General features: G+C 27.6%; 4 protein-coding genes across 4 annotated transcripts; 2 read left to right on the forward strand and 2 right to left on the reverse strand.

Moving 5' to 3' along the window:
- Positions 1–1,308: 1,308 nt before the first annotated feature.
- On the reverse strand, positions 1,309–4,638 carry OCT59_028584 (uncharacterized protein; the record flags this gene model as incomplete). The annotated part of the gene is made up of 1 exon (XM_066147396.1): positions 1,309–4,638. The coding sequence occupies one exon, from the start codon at positions 4,636–4,638 to the stop codon at positions 1,309–1,311; it is 3,330 nt and encodes a 1,109-aa protein (XP_065994107.1).
- Positions 4,639–8,919: 4,281 nt separating this feature from the next.
- Positions 8,920–9,153, forward strand: OCT59_028585 (uncharacterized protein; the record flags this gene model as incomplete). The annotated part of the gene is made up of 1 exon (XM_066147397.1): positions 8,920–9,153. The coding sequence occupies one exon, from the start codon at positions 8,920–8,922 to the stop codon at positions 9,151–9,153; it is 234 nt and encodes a 77-aa protein (XP_065994108.1).
- Positions 9,154–9,532: 379 nt separating this feature from the next.
- Positions 9,533–10,402, forward strand: OCT59_028586 (uncharacterized protein; the record flags this gene model as incomplete). Its single annotated transcript, XM_025326870.2, has 1 exon — positions 9,533–10,402. The coding sequence occupies one exon, from the start codon at positions 9,533–9,535 to the stop codon at positions 10,400–10,402; it is 870 nt and encodes a 289-aa protein (XP_025173981.2).
- A 4,097-nt stretch (positions 10,403–14,499) lies between these two features.
- On the reverse strand, positions 14,500–22,250 carry OCT59_028587 (uncharacterized protein; the record flags this gene model as incomplete). The annotated part of the gene is made up of 5 exons (XM_066147398.1): positions 14,500–14,516; positions 14,595–14,681; positions 14,762–15,197; positions 15,309–15,484; positions 15,551–22,250. 5 exons carry the CDS (start codon positions 22,248–22,250, stop codon positions 14,500–14,502), a joined length of 7,416 nt encoding a protein of 2,471 aa, XP_065994109.1.
- Positions 22,251–23,807: the final 1,557 nt, after the last annotated feature.

A 23,807-nucleotide genomic window follows, 5' to 3' on the forward strand; every position in this document is an offset into this window, starting at 1 on the left:
TTCTCGAGTGTAATGGGAACAAACTGAACGTTTTAGTAATATTTACTGAAATAAACGTCGACGTTGTAAAAAATTTTGCTCCAAAATTTTTGTGGGAAAGAGTTCATCTAGCTCAATAGCGAATCAATTTTCTAACCAGTAAAAATGATTCGATAACCCGGATCACGTGATCATGGACTAATAAAATTTAAGTAACATGATTAGAGATAGGCGGGGTGCATGATACCACGCACCAATCGCACCATCCCACCATGCACGTGCATGATTGCGCATAGTAGTTACAGTACATATTATTTATAATTTATAAGTTGTTTGCAATAGAGCATAAATTTATTATTAAAAAAATGTGTTATTATTGCATATGTTTACTAATTTGCATATCCCGCATACTCACGTAGGTATTGTAGATTTGTAGTTTGCAAGTTCACACCCTTTTTAAACTCCTGAATCCTGATGTTGGAAAGATTTAATAAGAATATATACAAGGTATTCAATGGTAGCATTAAACTTTCAGAAACATGCTTAAATAAAATAAATGACACACTTAATACAATTGAGATGTAGTTTATTTGAAAATTATTATAATAATCGAAATACTCATGAGAGTACCAAAAATCATCATCCAAAATCATCATATGTAACCCGGCAAATTAGATCTGGCTACCATTTTTTGGAGATGACGCTAGGGTCAGTGGTTAGTAATGAGAAACTAAAAGCTTAACTCATTTAACCTAATGAAGATTTCTATAATATGTACACCAAATATTTTCGATATAATATAATCAGAGAATGGATTAAGAAATTTCAAAAATCTGATTGTAAAATATTATATTTAATACTAATATCGTAAATACAGTATTAGATATAGTATTAATATCAATATCCTTAACAACAGACTTAATATAGCGAACGATATGTAGAAAATATGTTAACTGTTTGACTTTTTTTTCGATAACACCTAAACATTTTTTCATATCTACACTGAAATTTGATAAGAGGACTGGATTAAGGATTTCCCATCCAGAATGAACGCTCAATAAATATTTTGGCAGGGATTGATGAATACATACATTTTAATAATTAAAAGAAGTTTGCGAAAGTGGACAGCTATTGCTATTTAAATGAAATATTAATACTTTAATCAAACAAAATTATTATAAAAATACAAATAAAGACCTATTTGATAAAAATAGTTTTTTCAATTTTTTAACTAGAAAATTAGAAACAAGATTTTTATTAATTTTAAAAATTGATTCTATAAATAAATATTGTAGTTAAGTATGAATTAATTTATTTTGAGAAGATATTTTAACCTTGAATTTCTAGTTGTTGTAAAAGTATATCTAACTTCTCTTGAACATCTAAATATCCATTTTCTATAACTTTCTTATACCAATAAATAGCATTTTCCGCACTTTTATCAGTTCCTTCGCCTTGTTCATATAAAAATGCAAGATTTCTTTGTGCATTGATGTTTCCTCCTTCTGCAGCTATTTTATAAGACTCAAATGCCTTTACTTTATCAACATCAATATCAATTCCTTTTTCATAAAAATATCCAAGTTTATATTGAGCATCAATAAATCCTTGATCGGCTGATTTTTTATAAAATTCAAATGCTCTAATCAGATTTTGGAAAATACCCTTTCCTAATTCATAAAATTCACCCAATTTATATAATGCAAGTTTATTATTATTTTCTGCAGCTTTATGATACCAATAATAAACTTTATCTAAATCATTTACTAATTCTTCATCATTTTCAATGAGATTAACTTGAATATTTTTTCCAACTGCCTCATTATATAATTCAAACCCTTTTTCTTTATCAACTTCAATTCCAATACCATTTACATAGCAATATCCAAGGTGAAATTTCAATTCCTTATCTCCATCTTCAGCTGATTTCTTATAATATTCAAATGCTTTAAACAGATCTTTATTCACACCATTTCCTAATTCATAACATTCACCTAAATTATATAATGCTGTTTTACATCCTCCTTCTGCCGCTTTATTATGCCAATAAAAAGCTTTTTCTAAATCTTTCTCAATTCCTTTGCCACTTCCATATAAATAACCAAGACTAGTTTGTGCAGGAATACACCCTTGTTTAGCTGCTATTATGTATAACTCAAATGCCTTTGCTTCATCAGCCTCAATTCCAATTCCTTCAAAATAACAATATCCAAGACTAAATAGGCCATTTAGATATTCTTTATCGGCTGATTTTTTATAATATTCAAAAGCTTTCCTTTCATCTTTTTTGACACCTTTTCCAAATTGATAACAATTAGCTAAATTATATAGTGCTGCTTCATTTCCATTTTCTGCTGCTCTACTGTACCAATAAACAGCATTTTCTAAATTTATTTCAGTACCTTCACCATTCTCATATAATATTCCTAAACTATTTTGTGTGAGAACATGTTCTTTTTCAGCAGCAATTTTATATAGTTCAAAAGCTTTTGTTTTATCAATCTCTGTACCAATTCCTTTATCATAGCAATATCCAAGTTGATATTGAGCATTCAAATATTCTTTGTCAGCTGCTTTTTTATAATATTCAAAAGCTTTATTTTCATCTTTTTCAACACCTTTTCCATACTTATAACATCTGCCTAAATTATATTGTGCAACTTCATTTCCGTTTTCTGCTGATTTATTATACCAGTAAATAGCTCTTTCTAAATTCACTTCTGTACCTTGACCATGTTCATATAAATAACCAAGATAAGTTTGTGCTGAAGCGCATTCTTTTTCTGCTGCTATATTAAATAATTCAAATGCTTTTGTCTTATCAACTTCAGTACCAATTCCATTATAATAACAATATCCTAATTCATACTGAGCTTTTAAACATTCTTGATCAGCTGCTTTTTTATAATATTCAAATGCCTTACCCTCATCCTTTTCAACTCCTAATCCAAATTGATAATAATATGCTATATTATATTGTGCTATACAATATCCATTTTCTGCAGCTTTATTGTACCAATAAAAAGCTTTTTCTACATTGATTTCAGTTCCTATACCACATCCATATAGAACTCCAAGATTATTTTGCGCAGCATCACATCCTTTATCAGCTGCTATACTATATAATTCAAATGCTTTTGTTTTATTAACTTCAGTACCAATTCCATTATCATAACAATATCCTAATTCAAATTGAGCATCTAAATATTCTTTATAAGCTGCTTTCTCATAACATTCAAATGCTTTGACTTCATTTATTTCAACTCCTATTCCAAATTGATAATGACTTCCTAAGTCATATTGTGCTACTTCATATCCATTTTCTGCTGCTTTGTTAAACCAATAAACTGCCTTTTCGAAATCCATTCCTATACCTTCACCATTTCTGTACAAAATTCCAAGATTATATTGTGCGATAATATGTTCTTTTGTAGCTGCTACTTCATATAAATTGAATGCTTTAGTTTTATTAATTTCAGTACCAATTCCTTTATCATAGCAACATCCTAATTCAAATTGAGCTTCTAAGTATTCTTGATTAGCTGATTTTTTGTAATATTCAAAAGCTTTTTTCTCTCCATTTTCTGTATTTTTAAAACAATTACCCAAATTATATTGTGCTACTTTATTTCCATTTTCTGCTGCTTTACTGTACCAGTGAATAGCTTGTTCTAAATCCTTCTCTATTCCAATTTCATTTTGGTAATAATTACCTAATATATATTGTGCTGGTGAATAACCTTCTTTAGCTGATTTAAGATACCATTCAAAGGCTGTTTTGTTATCTTTATTGACTCCCATTCCATTTTGATAACAAACACCTAAGTTATACTGCGCATGTAAATCACCTTTATTAGCAGCTTTTAAATACCATTCAAATGCTTTCTCTTCATCTTTTGTTATTCCAATCCCATTTTGATAACAATAACCTATGTTATTCTGTGCGTCGGAATTACCTCCTTCCGCTGATTTTAAATAAAATTCAAATGCTTTAAACTCATCTTTCTTTTTTCCTACTCCATGCTGATAACAATAACCTAAATTGTTCAACTCTATTAACTCTTTCTTTTCCATTTGATTTTCATTAATACCTTTATCTTTTGATTCAAAATATTTTTCCATAGTACTTATCTCATCTTTGCATATATTTATTTCTAATCCATCAAAATTTTCGACCTGATTATATGACATGATATATATATTTTCATAATAATCAGATTCTTTTGCGATCAAATCTCTCTTATTTAAAATAATATCTTTATAATAATAAAATGATAATAAATATTTTGAAATAATAATATTTAATAATTGATACATAGAAGAAATCAATTTCTTATTTTCATTATTATTATTATTAATTGATAATAAATATAATTTTAATGATTTATTTTTATCAATGATTATCGTATCACCTATATCATGTTCATAAAAAAATCCTATTAAACTTGAAAACCAATTATTATTCTCTTTATGATCTTCCATTAATTTTAAAATTATTTCAGGATTTTTTTCATTAATATTAAAATAATCTTGTACCCATTCTTTTAAAATATTTTCAAATTTTTCATAATTATCTATTTTAATTATACGATGATAAAAATCTTTTAAAAATTCTTTTAAAAAAGTTTCATCATCTTTTAAATTATTGTTTGATGACATTGTGTTTTTTTTCTCTTCTTTTTTTTTGAGAAACTTTATGAATTGTATTTGTTAAAAAAAAAAAAAAAAGGAAAGAAAAAAGAAAAGTTATTAAAAACCAGATCCGTGCGTGAAATTTTATTATTGCAGCATGGGTACAATTATCAGAATTATAATGAAAACGCGGTGCGACATTATTGGTTACACTAAATATTGTAAACCCGACGCCTTTTAAGTAAAATTATAAAAGATATAAAACACCAATCTCTTGCTGTCTCATGATTACACAAATGCTGCAAACAATATTATTATTGTACGAAAACGTGATAATAAGTCATGTGATGCTTTGTTACTGCGGAAATTTTATATACGTTATGGAAAATTATAGTCATTCATATTTACATATTTTTTGATAAAAAATTTTAATATAAATACAAAAAAAGAACAATTAAATTATACAAAAAGCAGAATATATATAGATCTTGCTACTCATCATTATTATATTAATGATAAAGCAACTTCAGTACTACCACAAAAGGATACTCCACCGTGTAAAAATTTACGCATAGCCCCGTGCCCCTCCACTCTATCGCAGGGTATTCACAGGCTCACAAAGTAAGCATACTATGCTCCCGCCCATGCATAGCATCATGCTGGTCCAACAAAAGTATCAAACATAAGGAAAGGAATGGATGCCAATAATATGAGGAACAAAAGAGGAAAAGGGGAGGGTAAGGGATTGTGTGTGTGTGAATATATTAACCCAATAAAAGAAAAAAATTATAAAAATGCTATTATAGAATTTTTTTAAAAAAGGGAAAGGTGTAAAAAATTGCAAAATTATGCGAAAAAATATATATTTGGTTACTTTGCTGGAAATGATAAGAGTGAGGGGAAAGAGAAAGAACAGAAAGAATAAGGAAGTGAGGAAGAACGAGGGAAAAAAAAGGAAAGAAGGAAGGGAAGTGTGAGAGAGATAGTAAATAAATGAAATTTAATACTGCAAATTTCTTCAAAACTTTTGGAGACGACCTCGTAGAAAATTAACAAATAATAATGTAGATCATTCCTTTTTTGATAATGCCAGGCGGCATTGTGTATTTCTGGCCCTGAAGAAATGTGTAGAGCTAATAGTAAGTATGCTCGGGTCGTAATCTATTATAACTTCCTTCTTTGATGATAAGCTCCAAGAAAAGAAAAAGGAAAATAAAAAAATTAACATCATTTTTTAATTAATGTTTTTTTTCACACGCATAATTCGAAACTTTTAAATTTCTAATGTGATTCATATAACAGATTATCGTATCCTTATGACGAGCCTAGGTTATTGAAGTATGCGGATTTCATCAAACTTATTTTTTTATCAATTTCTAAACATTTGAATATTAAAATCTATAATGAATTTGTTCCCTATATAACAAACTTCTCGATATCAGATATACTAGATTTTAAAAAATTTTACTATTGGTAACGGAACGGTTACGATACGTTTTGCGCTTTCGCCTGAGTCCATTTCGCTGGAGAACTGCCGAAGCCATTTCATCGAAGGATGTTTCGAAAGGACATTTCGTCGAATAGAAATTTCGCTGAATGGACATTTGCTGAATCCTTTTCTCCAAATCATTTATTTCACCGAAATCTACTTCACCGAATAGGATTATCATTAAAAATTCAATCTAATACCGATTTTTTTATTAATAAATATTAAAGTATTAATAATGTTTAATAACAAAATTTACGTAAATATCATATGGTTATTTGGAAAAATATGATTTAAAATTTTCGGTGAAATAGCTTCGGTTCAGTGAAATATCCATTCGGTGAAATATCTATTCGATGAAATGTCCCGTCGGTGAAATAGACTTCAGCGAAAGTCAGAATACCGTAACGGACACGGTATATATAATTGTATATTATTAAGTTTCATGTATAAATTATAATATTGTAAAAAAAGCTATTTTTATAGTGTTTTAATCACCATGCTTTTGTTTTTCTAATAATAATCGCTCGTTATGATTTTTAATTTTTACAAATTAATCTTATAGTTGTCTCTGAAATTAACATTTCTCTTAAATAATTGATTGATTTTCAGTTTACTTCTCAAATAATAAGTCACTACAATAATAAATTCACCTTTTTGGATTACTGTATATAGCTAAGCAAATAAAATACATTATAAAACGAATAATTTACCTTTTCTTAAATATGATTGGCCCAAAAGTGTGGCGCATCGCTCATAATTAATTGTTCAGAAGCATTCCGTATCACCTTAATTTTAAATATAATAAAAGAACCAAAATATTAATTAAACATTTTAATATTTTAATAATACATTTCAAATTTAAATAAAGCTCTATATGTATTTTGTTGAAGTTTTAATAAACGGACACAAAGAATTTTATAAACACAATTATCCATCTATAAGTACTCAAGTTGATTTAATAAAGTTTTGATTCTGAATGAATCCCACACCTACTAAACAATTCTACATGTTTGACAAAGCCAGTATAGTTTAAATAAGATACTGAAATTATTTTGAAAAGAATAAAGTACTGTATATACACGCACCGTAAATTTTATTAAAAATGTAATAACCTCATAAATTTTACGATATCATCATAAAAATCAATATCTAAATGTTCCATAACTTTATTATTTAACAAAAGTCAAATTATTTTGTAAAATAAGTAAAATAAACGGAATTTCTGTATAAAAGAAAACAAACAACACGCCTATTGTATAAAGGAAAAAAATTTTAGTGTGAAAATTTTTTCTTACTAGCTTTGTGAGCAATACTTTACATTTAGAATATTATTTAGACTCCTAAAAGTATATTTAGAGAAGCGGGAAGAAAAAGTAAAAGAAAAGGTGTACCTCTATAATTCTTCATTTCCCTATTAATACCGTAGGTGTACTATCTGTTTTCTGAGATTCAAGTATACTAAAAATTGACATACTAGTATTTGTACTTTGTAAGATAATCAGCTTTTATACCTTTAGTAGTATTTATATTTACACGCCCAGCTTGTAAGGTTAAATTGAGAATTATAATTAAATTAAACCACAATTAATTAGGTACTGCGGGTACTGCGGTTATAAACTGCGGTCGTTCAAACCGTTGAGTCTTTTTGATAAAGAATTAAGGTAAAGATTGACCACAAAACGGACATGGTAATCCATTACACAATATTCTAATAATATAAAGAATAGTGAACAATCAGTAATGCTTATAAATAAATCAACATTAATAAATAAATTTATTATGTCTTATTTAAATAATTACCTATTTTTATATTCATCAATTCTGTTACAGATATCTGCATTTATGACTTCCTTTCTTAAAAAATTATTACTCTTTAAAAATTCATGGCGTACTACTACAGATTTTAGGTTAGTAAATTCTTTTGATAATTTTAATAACAATTATCTAAATTTAACAATGAAATGCATTGAAAAAATAAGCCAAGTTTAATAAGCCACAATACGCCTCGTAACAAAATACACAAAGAATGTATACGTTTGAATGTGGTTTGTTTTATTACTAAATAATGGTATAAAATAATGAATATGATAGTCATCTACAGTTTTGACGTTATTATGTCGTACGAATTCACCGATTCTCCGATTATTATAATTTGTAACATTTTTACTAACATATTAATTCTGGTTAGACTGGAAAATTTGAATCGTTCTTACAAATTTCTAAGAATTTTTTTTATTCCGACCACTGGTTTATTGTTCTTTCACTCATTTAGAATATGATTTCCGATTTTTGGGGATTTTATAAGATTGAATTTTTTTTCAATTAAACTTAGTTTCTAATTTTGGAATATGCAACCTGCATCATGGTTGCACTGCATTATTCATTAAACTTCCACAAAACTAAATTTTGATGATTGTTTCCAAAAATGTGCAACAAGAGTCTGCTTATCCATGGAATCATATTCCGACTTTGCGCAGTCTCACGTGGAACGCAAAAAACCAATAATTAACGTAAAAAAAAGTTATAAATTAACCTCGATGTATTAACACTCGCTTTTCATTTTAAATACTACCAATTCATCTGCATTTCCATTTTCATTCTAAAATAATTCATATTTATTTTCATTCTCAATTAAAATAATTCATATTTATTTCATTTTCAATTAAAATAATTTATATTTATTTCATTTTTTTTCAACACAATTCACATTTGTTTTCATTTTCCAAATAAAATAATTCATCTGTATTTTCATTTTTCATTTCAAAATAATTCATATTTTTTTTTCATTTTCATTTTTTTTTTAAATCACCCTCGTAATAATGGGCAAAAATATCGTCGTATTATGTGATGGTACTTGGAATAGTCCGAATTCTAAAAGCAACATTTATTTATTATATAAAGAATTACTTGAAAGAGACTATCAACAACATGTTTTATATATAGATGGAATTGGAGTTGGAGAAATGGCTTTTGGTTTTATTATAGATGGAGCTATAGCTTTAAGTCTTGATGCTAAAATTAAAAAAGGTTATGAATACATAATTACTCATTAGGCCACACAAATTCGAATTTTCGGTTCACTTCACCCGGCCGGGTCACTTTTTCAAATTTCAATAAAAAAAAGTTTATATATAAAAAATTTATCACGTGATCAGGACGTTTTTTTATTGGCGGGTAAGTTTATCACGCGGCTGAGAACTTCTAGAGCGAAAATAAATTCCTCATTTTTAAAAGTCAACCAATCAGATGTCACGATTTTATATATAAACTTTTTTTACTAATAAACAATAAACCCCGGGTCCCCGGGTCGATTTTAAATTTCAATGTTACGTGAACCGAAAAATTGAATTTGTGTGGCCTTATAATCCCGGTGATGATATATGGCTTTTTGGTTTTAGTCGTGGTGCTTACACTGTTAGATGTATTGCGGGAATGATTCGAAATTGTGGAATATTAAAAATTAACCAAGACATTACATCAGATCAAATAGACAAACGTGTTAATCTAGCTTATGAAATTTATTGTGATAGAGACGTGATTTATCACCCGGAAGGAAGTGGATCTGATAACTTTAAAAAGGCATTTAGTTATCCTGATTCTGAAAAACCGATTATTAAATTTCTTGGATTATGGGATACAGTTGGTGCTTATGGCATACCCGCCTATATAATTGGGGAAGGGTTTAAATATTTGGAGTTTTATGATCAAACTATACCTAATATAGTTAATTTTGCATGTCAAGCTTTAGCAACACATGAAAGAATATCATTCTTTGAACCTTGTCGTATATTTCCAAATAGTTCTGGAACAGTAACTATCAAAGAGACTTGGTTTCCTGGTATACATATAGAAATAGGAGGAGGAACTGTTTTAAAATTTGGTGGTAACGAAAGAATATCTAAAGCAACTATTTTATGGATGATAGAAAATATTGAACAAATTGGAGGTTTATTAATGCGTGATAATATTGAAACATATCTTACGCGTTTCTCACCAGATTTTGGACCTTCTTGGAATGTTAAAAATTTGATATTTGATCACAGCAGTTCCCTCATGCCAACGTTCATGCTTAGAGATAGAGTTATTCCATTAGAATTAGATTCTAGTCAAAAGTTTTTAAGAAAAGATCTAATTTATAGAGATAGTAACTGGTTAATACCATTTGGTTCTAGGTCTCATCTAAGTATTCATTATGCTTCAAATACATATGAAAAATTACGTAAAGTTATGGAAACGAAAGGAATTAGACTATATAAAAATGTTAGATATGATAAGGATGTAAACAGAAAGGCTCATTTATAATATATAATTTGAGATTCATATGAAAAACATTTAATGAACAGTTTTTAGTTATTTTATTTATTTCTTATTTTGAACAATTAATATATATATTCATTTTTCATTTTGTAATTTATTTTAAATAGATTTTTCTTTTTATTCTCTTATAAAAAAGCATTTAATAAAAGTAACAAGATTTCATTAATATCAATAAGTCCGAGTAATAGGTAGCTATAAAGTAACGAGTAAAAAAATCGCGTAAAAAATGATGACTAATATGACTAATATTAATCGTCACTCATGTGATTCTACTTTTAGCCGCAATTGATGATGTGCGTGCCTATCGATATTATCGTATAGTCGGCGTATTAAATTCAAATTTAAATATATTAGGAAATTTGCATATCGATGATATTAAAGTAGCTTTGTGACTAAAATAGTATTTGATACGTTAGATTGGCGTAATTTTAAATCACGAAAAAAATCACAAAATTTCTAAATTTCTAAATTTAATCTATATTTTTAAAATGAAATCTGTTATTGGTTTGTGATTTTTATTTGTAATTAATAAATCCTATAAAGCAACATTAATTTTATAACGTGTAAAAATTTAATTTGATATATGATCAACCAATAATAATCAAAAAAATTTACGTTCATAACAAATTATCAAACCAACCGATCAGTATTTATGCGCAGTATAACATAAATTAAATATATATAATATAGACGCAAGTGGTATTTATAAATTATAAATAAATAATTAACAATGTACTACATTTTCAAACTTAAATTTTAATACACCGTCTGTAGTAGTAAATCCTATTTTTTTTACGGGTAAATTTTTTTTTTTTTTTGAGGCTTAGAGGGCTGAATTTTTTTTGTAATTATCATCTATTTAGGAGTTGTGATATGTTATAATATTAGTCATAACTTATGACTTATGAGTCATGACTAATCAATTTCATTCACGTACAAAGTATATCTCAAAAAAAATATATATAAATACCTTTACTTTCCCTTCGTTCTAGTGTGTGTGTTGTGTGTGCGGTGTGAGGTGTGTGTGAGTGTGGGTTGTGGTGTGAGGCATGTGTGTTGGGTGCGGGTTGTTGTGTGGGCGGGTGTGTGTGGTGTGAAGCGTGTGTGTTGGGTGTGGTATATGTTTTGCTTTCCCTCGCTCTTTTCCCTTCTCGTCCTCCTTTCCCTTTCCCTTTCTCATCTTTTCTTTTCCCTTTTTTTTCGAGGTCCTGATCAATGTTGCTGCACCTCAACGTTGGTGATCAGGTGACAACAAGTTTTTTAAAGACTTGGCTAAGTCAGCAACAATATAAACCGTCATAAATTAATTTGAATTTGTTAAATTGTTCTTATATTGTATAAATAACATCCAACAATCAGTAAACAAGAAAAAAGAATTCTTTAAGATATATGTTTGTATAAATTAGGCAAAAGTTTATGATTTCCATAACATCAATGAAATTGATTTTTCATGACAATATCGTTTGCAAAAATATTTTAAAGAATATTTAGAAATTGATGGTTAAAAAAAAATATGATGAAAATTTAGTATAATACTTTACGACTAACAAATAATATATTTAGGGATGACTAATAATTCGTGTTTGGATCGAGCCAACGTATGGTGTTTAAAATCTTATATTATCCATAGGGTAATTTGGGAAAAAGCTCTATTATAAGGAAGCGGTGCGTAATAATTGAACTTTGTTACATCATTAACGCTTAAGTCTTTATTAACTTCTTGATCTTTTGAAGTCTTGACCAAACCCATTAAACTCATTGACTTTTTCTCTAATAAATTTTTATTATTTGCTTCTTCTCATTCTTTTCATGAAAATCCCACTCAGCTAATTGCCCATCTGAAATTGTTAACGTTTTCTTTACTATCGACTTCTTTAACAACTTTATGATTCGGTTTCATTGTCCAAGCACCTAGCTCCATAGCTTTTCCACCGAGTTTGCCATTTCTCTTCTCTTGAACATTTGTTATTACTACCAATTTATCATTGATCTGAAGAATTTACCAAAAGCGAAAATGTATCCCTTTTCACATAAATCCCAAATTATCCGCTTTCGTCACAGTAGTGACAGTACCTTCAGTTTCTTTATATGCTTGCCATTATGTCTTTCTTTTATACCTGCTAATCCTAATTCGGCTGTAAACCATCTACAAAATAATTCCTCTTTTTTGTATTTTATCTCACAAGACCAAAATTTAGTAAATATGTCTCAGGCTCTCAGCCCTTAGTTTAATACGCAAACGTGTAAACCACTCTCGTAGCAGGATCTAATTTGCCGGGTTACACGTGATTTTGGATAATGATTTTTTGATACTTTCATGAGTATTTCGACCATTGTAACAATTTCAAATAAGCTCATATTATATACATCTCAATTGTCAGGATTTTATTAAAGCACAACATACGTATTTTATCGATTTTATTTAAACATGTTTCTGAAAATTTAATACTACACTTCCAATACCTTTTATTCTTATTAAAATCTTTCCAAGTTCTCGGCATAGTTCTACGATTTTCAAGTGCTATAATATCAATGAGTTAAAATTAGAACGAACATTTTTTAACCATAAATGTCGTTTTGGCTTGTTACGTGATTTTTCTAATAATCCTTAATATTAACATCAATAAAAAATTAAAAAATTACATTTTTATATCATAATGTTCGTGTATATCTATCTTATTTAGTATTTCCCGCAAATAGTCTTTATATTATTTCGCCAACGTTAAACACTTTTCTAAAGCAACACCTTTCATATTCAGAAACTCTTCAAACATGACACCCTTTACAAACTTTTGTTTTGTTGGCTTGACATAACCAAATAAGAAATAGTTCATTAAAACGAAGTGAAAAAAAAGTTAATTTAAAATTGATCAAAACGAAAAAATTATGCTACGTATCATGGACGATCGACATGAGATTGTAATGCCAAATTTCACTAAGACTATAATTAGAATAGTGGTACAGTTTAATATTTATTTTTAGCATATTTTTTATTTTTAATGTTTATTTAATTTTAGTGGTCCGAAATAATACCAAACTATTAGTGATTATGGTGGATATTATGGTTGAGATGGAGATATCAGAAAAGTGGATTTAATGGATAGGATTGACATTTTCTTATATATAGGCTAACTTTGGGCAACATTTTGAATTTTTACGCACTTTTATTATTAATAAATTTATTATTTAACCGAGAATAATTCACTGTGGTTGGCAACCTTACAGGTAATGCTGCGGGGTGGTCGTACAGTGTCTGTATTTTTATAAGATCGAATTTTCTAAAACATGATCATGAAATTTTTTCTAGCGGTAGATAAATTTTATAATATAGGGAACGCACTCAATTTTTGGAATTCAAAAAATTTTCAATACTTAAACCTTTTTGTTTTCTTTTTGCAAAATTTAATAAATTTTGATACTCTTCTATTACTATTACTACTTTTTTTATAGGCATTAAAAATTTTTTTATTTAAGCATTAAATGAATGGTTAGTTTTCAATTAAGAATAAAAAAATCTAAATAATTCAGTGCAAAAGATAATCAAGTCAAATAAATTGTAAGCTTTTAATATTTTAATTTATCAATTTCTGAAACTAAAAACATAATAAAACAATTGAATAAATATGATACTGCACAATGCACATTTAAAAAAAATAACGAACTAGTAATTTATAATTTATTTTTTTATATTACGTCACTGCTACATTTATAAACAAAAAAAAAATATAAACAAGATAAAAATAGAATAAAATTTGTGATACATAATAAAAAAGATAAATAGATGGTAAAAAATTTTATCGCTCCGGGCCCATAACGGTTTCTGTTTTCTGGTTATATACTTTTAACATTAAAAATAGGAAATTGTTATCAAGAGTTATTTAAATTTTAATTAAATAACCCTTGATAAAAATAATTTCTTTTATAAAATATTGTATTTTTGTATAACCAACCACTATTTATGCCTGTCTTTTAGCTACTAGTATTGAGCATTTTTTAAAATAGTAATTGATATTTGATATTACCTAATTAAAATTGCAGTAAACCGTTTACTAAAACTTTTCATCCTTAATGAGTCAGTCAATTTAATTGTGCAAATCAACTAAATACAATAAATAAAAACAATTTAATTCATTATCATATTATTAAAGTTGATGAAAATTAAAAATAATAAACTTACTGTGTAAATTAGAGGATTGAACATATTCCAAAGATTCACTACTAGTAGTTTGCATAGTTTGCAATTCTGAAGTTAAATCAATAATATCTTCAATTAATAATAATTTTATTTTATCAATGTATTATCAAGATATATAAAGTATTAATATAAATTATGTCAACAAATACCTTTGATTGATTTATTTGCGACATTAATAACAAATCCCATTCTTTCGAATTCATCCAATACTTCCTTAATAGTTGGCCTTTGTTCAGGTTCTCGGCTCCAACAATGTTTGTAGAGTTTTTCATATTCTTTAGGAGTATCAGGGATCACAACCTCATGAACACCAGTATTAATAGAAACAGCAAGTGCAATATTATTATCACAAATTTTAAATGGAGGACATCCACTAGAAATTTCCCACATTATTACTCCAAAACTATAAATGTCTGAAGATTTAGTATATGGAAATTTTGGATCTAAAATGCGTTGTGGTTCCATATAAGCAATAACGCCAAAATTACCAATATGAGCAGTTGAAATTTGGTTATTTGAATTTTTTGAAATACCAAAATCTGTAATTTTAGCATTATTTTCATGAATAACTATACTCTTAGAATTCTATAATAAAATGGTTCGATAAAATTGTTATAGTTGATTAGTAACAAAAAATGTATATTGCTCTAAATGGCGTCACAGTTTACTATTATGAAATGAAATGATGATACTTACAAGATCTCTATGCAAAACATTTTCATTATGCAAGTAATCTAATCCATCTGCAATTTGAAATGCCAATTTTTTCTTATCATTCCAAGTCAAATTCTTAAAATTATTTTTGAGATAATTTTGAAGATCTCCACCATTGGCATACTGCATAATAAGAAGATACTCTTTTGTATTTTGGTCTAGAAAAAAGAAATCCACTTATTAATAATCAAAATATGTAAAAAATATATTATAAAGAAAATTACCTAAACTAATGCCAAAGCAATGTATAAATCTGTCACTATAATTAAGATGAAAACGCATTTTTAATTCATGAACAAATGCATCTAGCAAATCATTTTCAATATCAATTGTATTAGTCAATTTTTTACAAATAACATAATTATTAATTTTGGACCAAACCGCCTTTGTTATTTGCCCAAATCCTCCTGTATGAAGTAAAATTGCATTCTTTAATTCTACATAAGGAATAAATTTAACTCTTTCATATTTCAGTGCATTTTTAATCCACTCTGTTAAATTTAAGCACCCCAATTCAGCTCTTTTAAACCAATAAATAGATTTTTCTAAATTTTTTTCAACTCCTTTACCAATTTCATAAAAATATCCCAGTTTATATTGTGCATCATTAATCTCTTCAGCTGCTTTTTGATACCAATAAAAGGCTTTAGTTTCATCTTCTCTAATTCCAATTCCATTAAAATAACAAGTACCTAGATTATATTTAGCTTTACTATCTCCATTTTCTGCTGCTTTTTTATACCAATAAAATGATTTAATTTTATCATCCATTTCATAAAAATACAATGTGCCCAAATTATATTGTGCTTTTATACTCCCACTTTCTGCTGCTTTATTATACCAATAAAATGCTTTATCTTTATCTTTTTCAACAATCATTCCATTTTCATAACATGTGCCTATAATAAATTGTATATTTTTATCTCCATTCTCTGCTGCTTTTTCATACCAATAAAAAGCTTTAATTTCATCTTTATTAATAATAATTCCATTAAAATAGCAATTTCCTAAAATAATTTGTGCTACTTGAATTCCATTTTCTGCTGCTTTTTGATACCAATAAAATGCTTTAGCTTCATCTTTTTCAATACAAATTCCATTAAAATAACAATTTCCCAAATTAAGTTGAACATCCTTATCCCCATTTTCTGCTGCTTTTTGATACCAATAAAAAGCTTTAACTTCATCTTTTTCAATACCAATTCCATTCAAATAACATGTACCTAACGTAAATTGTATACCCTTATCACCATTTTCTGCTGCTTTTTCATACCAATAGAAAGCTTGAATTTCATCTTTTTCAATACCAATTCCTTCTTCATAGCATAAACCTAAATTAATTTGTGCTTTACTAAGTCCTTGTCCTGCTGCTTTTTGATACCAATAGAAAGCCTTAGCTTCATCCTTTTTAATACCAAATCCTATTTCATAACATGAACCTAAATTAAGCTGTGCTTCTTTAACATTATTTTCTGCTGCTTTTTGATACCAATAAAAGGCTTTAACTTCATCTTTTTTAATACCAATTCCATTAAGATAATAATTTCCTAAATTGAGTTGTGCTTCTTTAACTCCATTTCTAGCTGCTTTTTTATACCAATAAAAAGCTTTAACTTCATTTTTTTCAATGCCAATTCCATTATAATAACAGTTTCCTAAATTAAGTTGTGCTTCTTTAATTCTATTTTTAGCTGCATTTTCATACAAGTAATATGCTTTAACTTCGTCTTTATCAATACCAATTCCATTAAGATAACATGTACCTAAATTGCATTGTGCTTTAGGATTTCCATCTTCTGCAGCATATCTATACCAGCGAAAAGCTTTAACTTTATTTTCTTCAACACCAATTCCATTGTAATAGTAAACACCCAAATTAAATTGTGCTTTTTTATCAGCATTATATGCTGCTTTTTGATACCAATAAAAAGACTTAACATTATCTTTTTCAATACCAATTCCATTAAAATAACAACTTCCTAATCTAAACTGCACTTCCTTGACTCCATTTTCTGCTGCTTTTTGATACCAATAAAAAGCTTTAACTTCATCTTTTTCAATAACAATTCCTTTTTCATAGCATATACCTAAAATAAATTGTGTATCCTTATCACCATTTTCTGCTGCTTTTTCATACCAATAGAAAGCTTGAATTTCATCTTTTTCAATACCAATTCCCTCTTCATAGCATAAACCTAAATTAATTTGTGCTTTACTAAATCCTTGTTCTGCTGCTTTATAATACCAATAAAAGGCTTTAGCCTCATCTTTATCATTATCAACTCCATCATAGTAACATTTACCTAAATTAAATTGTGCTTCTTTAACACCGTTTTCTGCTGCTTTTTGATACCAATAAAAAGCTTTAATTTCATTCTTTTCAATACCAACTCCATTAAAATAACATATACCTAAATTATATTGTGCTCTTTTGTCACCATTCTTTGCTGCTTTTTTGTACCAATCAAATGCTTCATATTTACTAGAGTCATAATAATAGTAATTTCCTAAATTATATTGTGCTTTTCTATCTCCATTTTCTGATGCCTTAAGATACCAATAAGAAGCTTTGGTTTTATTCTTTTCAATTCCAATTCCATATTCATAATATACACCTAAAATAAATTGTGCTACTGCTACTTCATTTTCTGCTGCTTTTTCATACCAATAAACTGCTTTAATTTCATTTTTTTCAATACCAATTCCTTTTTCATAACATAAACCTAAATTAATTTGTGCTTTACTAAATCCTTGTTCTGCTGCTTTTTGATACCAATAAAAAGCTTGAATTTCATCTTTTTTAGTACCAAAACCTATTTCATAACATAAACCTAAATTAATTTGTGCTTCACTAAATTCTTGTTCCGCTGCTTGCTGATACCAGTATAGAGCTTCAAATTCATTCTTTTTAATACCAATTCCATATTTATAACACACACCTAAAATAAATTGTGCTGCTATTTCTCTATTTTTTGCAGCTTTTTGATACCAATAAAAAGCTTTAATTTCATCTTTCTCAATACCAATTCCGTCATGATAAAATATACCTAAACTAAGCTGTGCTACAGTTTCTCCATTTTCTGCTGCTTTTTGATACCAATAGAAAGCTTTAGTCTCATCTTTTCTAATACCAGTTCCATTTTCATAGCATATACCTAATGCAAATTGTGCTGCTGCTTCATCATTTTCTGCTGCTTTTTTATACCAATAAAAAGCTTCAACTTTATCTTTTTCAGTACCAATTCCATTTTCATAACATATACCTAAAACAAATTGTGCTACTATTTCCTCATTTTCTGCTGCTGTTTTATACCAATAAAATGCTCTAATTTCATCCTTATCAATACCAATCCCGTTAAAATAACAATTTCCCAAAAAAAGCTGAACATCCTTATCTCCATTTTCTGCTGCTTTTTGATACCAATAAAAAGCTTTAGCTTTATCATTTTCAATACCAATTCCATTTAAATAACATATACCTAAAATAAATTGTATATCCTTATCGCCATTTTCTGCTGCTTTTTCATACCAATAAAAAGCTTGAATTTCATCTTTTTCAATACCAATTCCTTCTTCATAGCATAAACCTAAATTAATTTGTGCTTTACTAAATCCTTGTTCTGCTGCTTTTTGATACCAATAGAAAGCCTTAGCTTCATCCTTTTTAATACCAAATCCTATTTCATAACATGAACCTAAATTAAGCTGTGCTTCTTTAACATTATTTTCTGCTGCTTTTTGATACCAATAAAAGGCTTCAACTTCATCTTTTTTAATACCAATCCCATTAAGATAACAATTTCCTAAATTGAGTTGTGCTTCTTTAACTCCATCTCTAGCTGCTTTTTTATACCAATTGAATGCTTTAACTTCACTTTTTTCAATACCAATTCCATTATAATAACAATTTCCTAAGTTGAATTGTGCTATTTTAATTCCACCTTCTGCTGCTTTCTGGTACCAATAAAAAGCTTCAACCTCATTTTTTTCAATACCAATTCCATTATAATAACAATTTCCTAAGTTAAATTGTGCTATTTTAATTCCACCTTTTGCTGCTTTCTGGTACCAATAAAAAGCTTTAACTTCATTTTTTTCAATACCAATACCATCATAATAACAATTTCCTAAATTACTTTGTGCTTCTTTAATTCCATTTTTAGCTGCATTTTCATACAAGTAATATGCTTTAACTTCATCTTTATCAATACCAATTCCATTAAGATAACATGTACCTAAATTGCATTGTGCTTTAGGATTTCCATTTTCTGCTGCAAATCTATACCAGCGAAAAGCTTTAACTTTATTTTCTTTAACACCAATTCCGTTGTAATAGTATACACCCAAATTAAATTGTGCTTTTCTATCAGCATTATATGCTGCTTTTTGATACCAATAAAAAGACTTAAAATCATTCTTTTCAATACCAATTCCATTATAATAACAATTTCCCAAAATAAACTGAACATTCTTATCCCCATTTTCTGCTGCTTTTTGATACCAATAAAAAGCTTTAACTTCATTTTTTTCAATACCAATTCCATTATAATAACAATTTCCTAAGTTAAATTGTATATCCTTATCACCATTTTCTGCAGCTTTTTCATACCAATAGAAAGCTTGAATTTCATCTTTTTCAATACCAATTCCTTCTTCATAGCATAAACCTAAATTAATTTGTGCTTTACTAAATCCTTGTTCTGCTGCTTTATAATACCAATAAAAGGCTTTAGCCTCATCTTTATCATTATCAATTCCATCATAGTAACATTTACCTAAATTAAATTGTGCTTCTTTAACACCATTTTCTGCTGCTTTTTGATACCAATAAAAAGCTTTAATTTCATTCTTTTTAAACATACCAATTTCATTAAAATAACATATACCTAAATTATATTGTGCTCTTTTGTCACCATTCTTTGCTGCTTTTTTGTACCAATCAAATGCTTTATATTTACTATAGTCATAATAATAGTAATTTCCTAAATTATATTGTGCTTTTCTATCTCCATTTTCTGCTGCCTTAAGATACCAATAAGAAGCTTTGGTATTATTCTTTTCAATTCCAATTCCATATTCATAATATACACCTAAAATAAATTGTGCTACTGCTACTTCATTTTCTGCTGCTTTTTCATACCAATAAACTGCTTTAATTTCATTTTTTTCAATACCAATTCCTTTTTCATAACATAAACCTAAATTAATTTGTGCTTTACTAAATCCTTGTTCTGCTGCTTTTTGATACCAATAAAAAGCCTTAACTTCATTTTTTTTAGTACCGAAACCTATTTCATAGCATAAGCCTAAATTAATTTGTGCTTCACTAAATCCTTGTTCTGCTGCTTGCTGATACCAGAATAGGGTTTCAAATTCATTCTTTTCAATACCAATTCCATATTTATAACACATACCTAAAATAAATTGTGCTGCTATTTCTCTATTTTCTGCAGCTTTTTTATACCAATAAAAAGCTTTAATTTCATCTTTCTCAATACCAATTCCATTATGGTAAAATATACCTAAACTAAGCTGTGCCACAATTTCTCCATTTTCTGCTGCTTTTTGATACCAATAGAAAGCTTTAGTCTCATCTTTTTTAATGCCAGTTCCATTTTCATAGCATATACCTAATGTAAATTGTGCTGCTACTTCATCATTTTCTGCCGCCTCATTATACCAATAAAAAGCTTTAACTCCATCTTTTTTAGTACCAATTCCATTTTTATAACATATACCTAAAATAAATTGTGCTACTATTTCCCCATTTTCTGCTGCTGTTTTATACCAATAAAATGCTTTAACTTCATCTTTATCAATACCAATTCCATTAAAATAACAATTTCCCAAAATAAGCTGAACATCCTTATTCCCATTTTCTGCCGCTTTTTGATACCAATAAAAAGCTTTAACTTCATCTTTCCTAATACCAATTCCTTTTTCATAGCATACACCTAAAGTAAATTGTATATCATTATTACCATTTTCTGCTGCTGCTTTTTCATACCAATAGAAAGCTTGAATTTCATCTTTTTCAATACCAATTCCTTCTTCATAGCATAAACCTAAATTAATTTGTGCTTTACAAAATCCTTGTTCTGCTGCTTTTTGATACCAATAGAAAGCCTTAGCTTCATCCTTTTCAACACCAAATCCAATTTCATAGCATGAACCTAAATTAAGCTGTGCTTCTTTATTTCCATATTCTGCTGCTTTTTGATACCAATAAAAAGCTTTGATTTTATTTTTTTCAATACCAATACCATTATGATAATAATTGCCTAATTTAAGTTGTGCTACTTCAATTCCATTTTCTGCTGCTTTTTGATACCATTTGAAAGCAGTAACTTTATCCTTTTTAATACACAATCCTATTTCATAGTATGAACCTAAATTAAGCTGTGCTTCTTTAACTCCATTTTCTGCTGCTTTTATATACCAATGAAAAGCTTTAGCTTTATTTTTTTCAATTCCGATTCCATTAAAATAACAATTTCCTAAATTAAGTTGTGCTACCTCAATTCCATTTTCTGCTGCTTTTCGATACCAATAAAAAGCTTTAATTTCATTTTTTTCAATGCCAATTCCATTAAAATAACAATTTCCTAAGTTAAACTGTGCTTCTTTAACTCCATTTCCTGCTGCTTGTTGATACCAATAAAAAGCTTTAGCTTCATCTTTTTCGATACCAATTCCATTAAAATAACAATTCCCTAAATTAAATTGCGATTCTTTAATTCCATTTTCCGCCGCTTTTTCATACCAATAAAAAGCCTTAATTTCATCTTTCCCAATACTAATTCCTTTTTCATAACATATTCCTAATATATATTGTGCTTCCTTATCTCCATTTTCTGCTTCTTTTTGATACTGATAAAAAGCATTGTCAGTATCAATTACATTCTCGCATTTCTGCTTGGACATTTTTATTGAGAAAAATTATGTTTGATTTTTTTCTGTGGACGTTTACTTTAAAGAACAATGATGTAGTACATCACACATGCAATAAAGCATGATTATGATGTCGTGATTTTCATCATCAGCATGTGATCGTCCTTAAAGTTTCCAGTTTACTATTTACACAATGTATTTCAGTTTATGAAGCCAATTTTTTTCAGCAAAAATTTTTAGTACTATATCATATCGGATTATCTCGATACAGTGAAAATTTCAACATATTAGAGCTCATGAAAATCATGTGAAGTCTCGCTATATAAATTGAATTCCAGAAATTATATCAAAAATATCTACCTTATTTACTCTATTTGCTTTTTTTTTCTATTTATTGAAAATAATTATTTTATTAAATATAGACGTAGACTGGCCGGAAGTAATTATTTTCAAGAAAACTTAGTTATTAGTATGATATAAAATAAATTTTATCACGTGATTTAATTTTATTGGTTTATCATTAATAAATCAAATGTACCAAAATTTATTTTGAAATAGTTTTATTCCAGCTCTTTTTCGTTTCTGCCATTTCTGCTCTCCAAATGCGAATTGCCTCAACACACGTAGAAAATGTGATGTCATTCAATTAAAAAATTTTTTGATTATTAACAAATTCAGCCTACATGCTAGTCCATTTGACTGTTGGCGATCAAGATCGTAAATCTTACATAAGATTTTTACGCAAAATTAATGTTTTGATCGTTAATTTAACAAATACGCTTATTAAACTTACGATCATCATGCTTATGGGCAGTAATTGAAAAATACTGTTTTATAACAGTTCATATTGTGGAGCTTTAATAAATATTTGAAATTATTGATTTATATATTACATATTTATTAGTAATAATAGTTAAAATTTTCGTAGGTCAAAAATTTTTAACATGTTAATGGGTTTGTAGTCTGTGCGAAATTTAGTATTCATTTAAAAATAAACAATTTTTAAATTATGGTTTTAACAAGTAGACATTAAACATAGCAGGGAGCTTTAAACATTACTGAATAATAAAATTTTATTATAATTGGACCCTATAAAAAATCATGTTTTAATAAGGTTTTATGCAATTTTTTCGTATTTAATCTATATAGGGATAGGAAATGCACAATTCCATATCACAAAATGTATCATTTGCATGATTTGACCATAATTTACACTGATTTTATATTGATTTGATCACCAAACTTACATATTTTGAGCATAAAATTTACACTGGTCAATGAATTTACTGCTTAAATTACAATTATTAATATTAGTTGTATTTATATGAATTTGATTTCAAATAATAATATTTTATTTATTTTATTAAATTATTAAATCAAATATAAAAATAAAACAATTCCCTAGTATTATGTGATTATAATTAACCAATAATTAATTTTTATCATTTAAAATAACCACATAAGTTGTAATAAGTGTTCCAAAGTTAATACAGCTAAAAAAAAATAAAATAAAATGAAAATTAATATTCAAGTAGTTTCAACCCACTTGAACAATTTTCAATTAATAAAGACAGTTGATTTCATTTGACC

The sequence above is a fragment of the Rhizophagus irregularis genome, chromosome 8 (assembly GCF_026210795.1).
Source record: "Rhizophagus irregularis chromosome 8, complete sequence".
Taxonomy (NCBI): Eukaryota; Fungi; Glomeromycota; class Glomeromycetes; order Glomerales; family Glomeraceae; genus Rhizophagus; species Rhizophagus irregularis.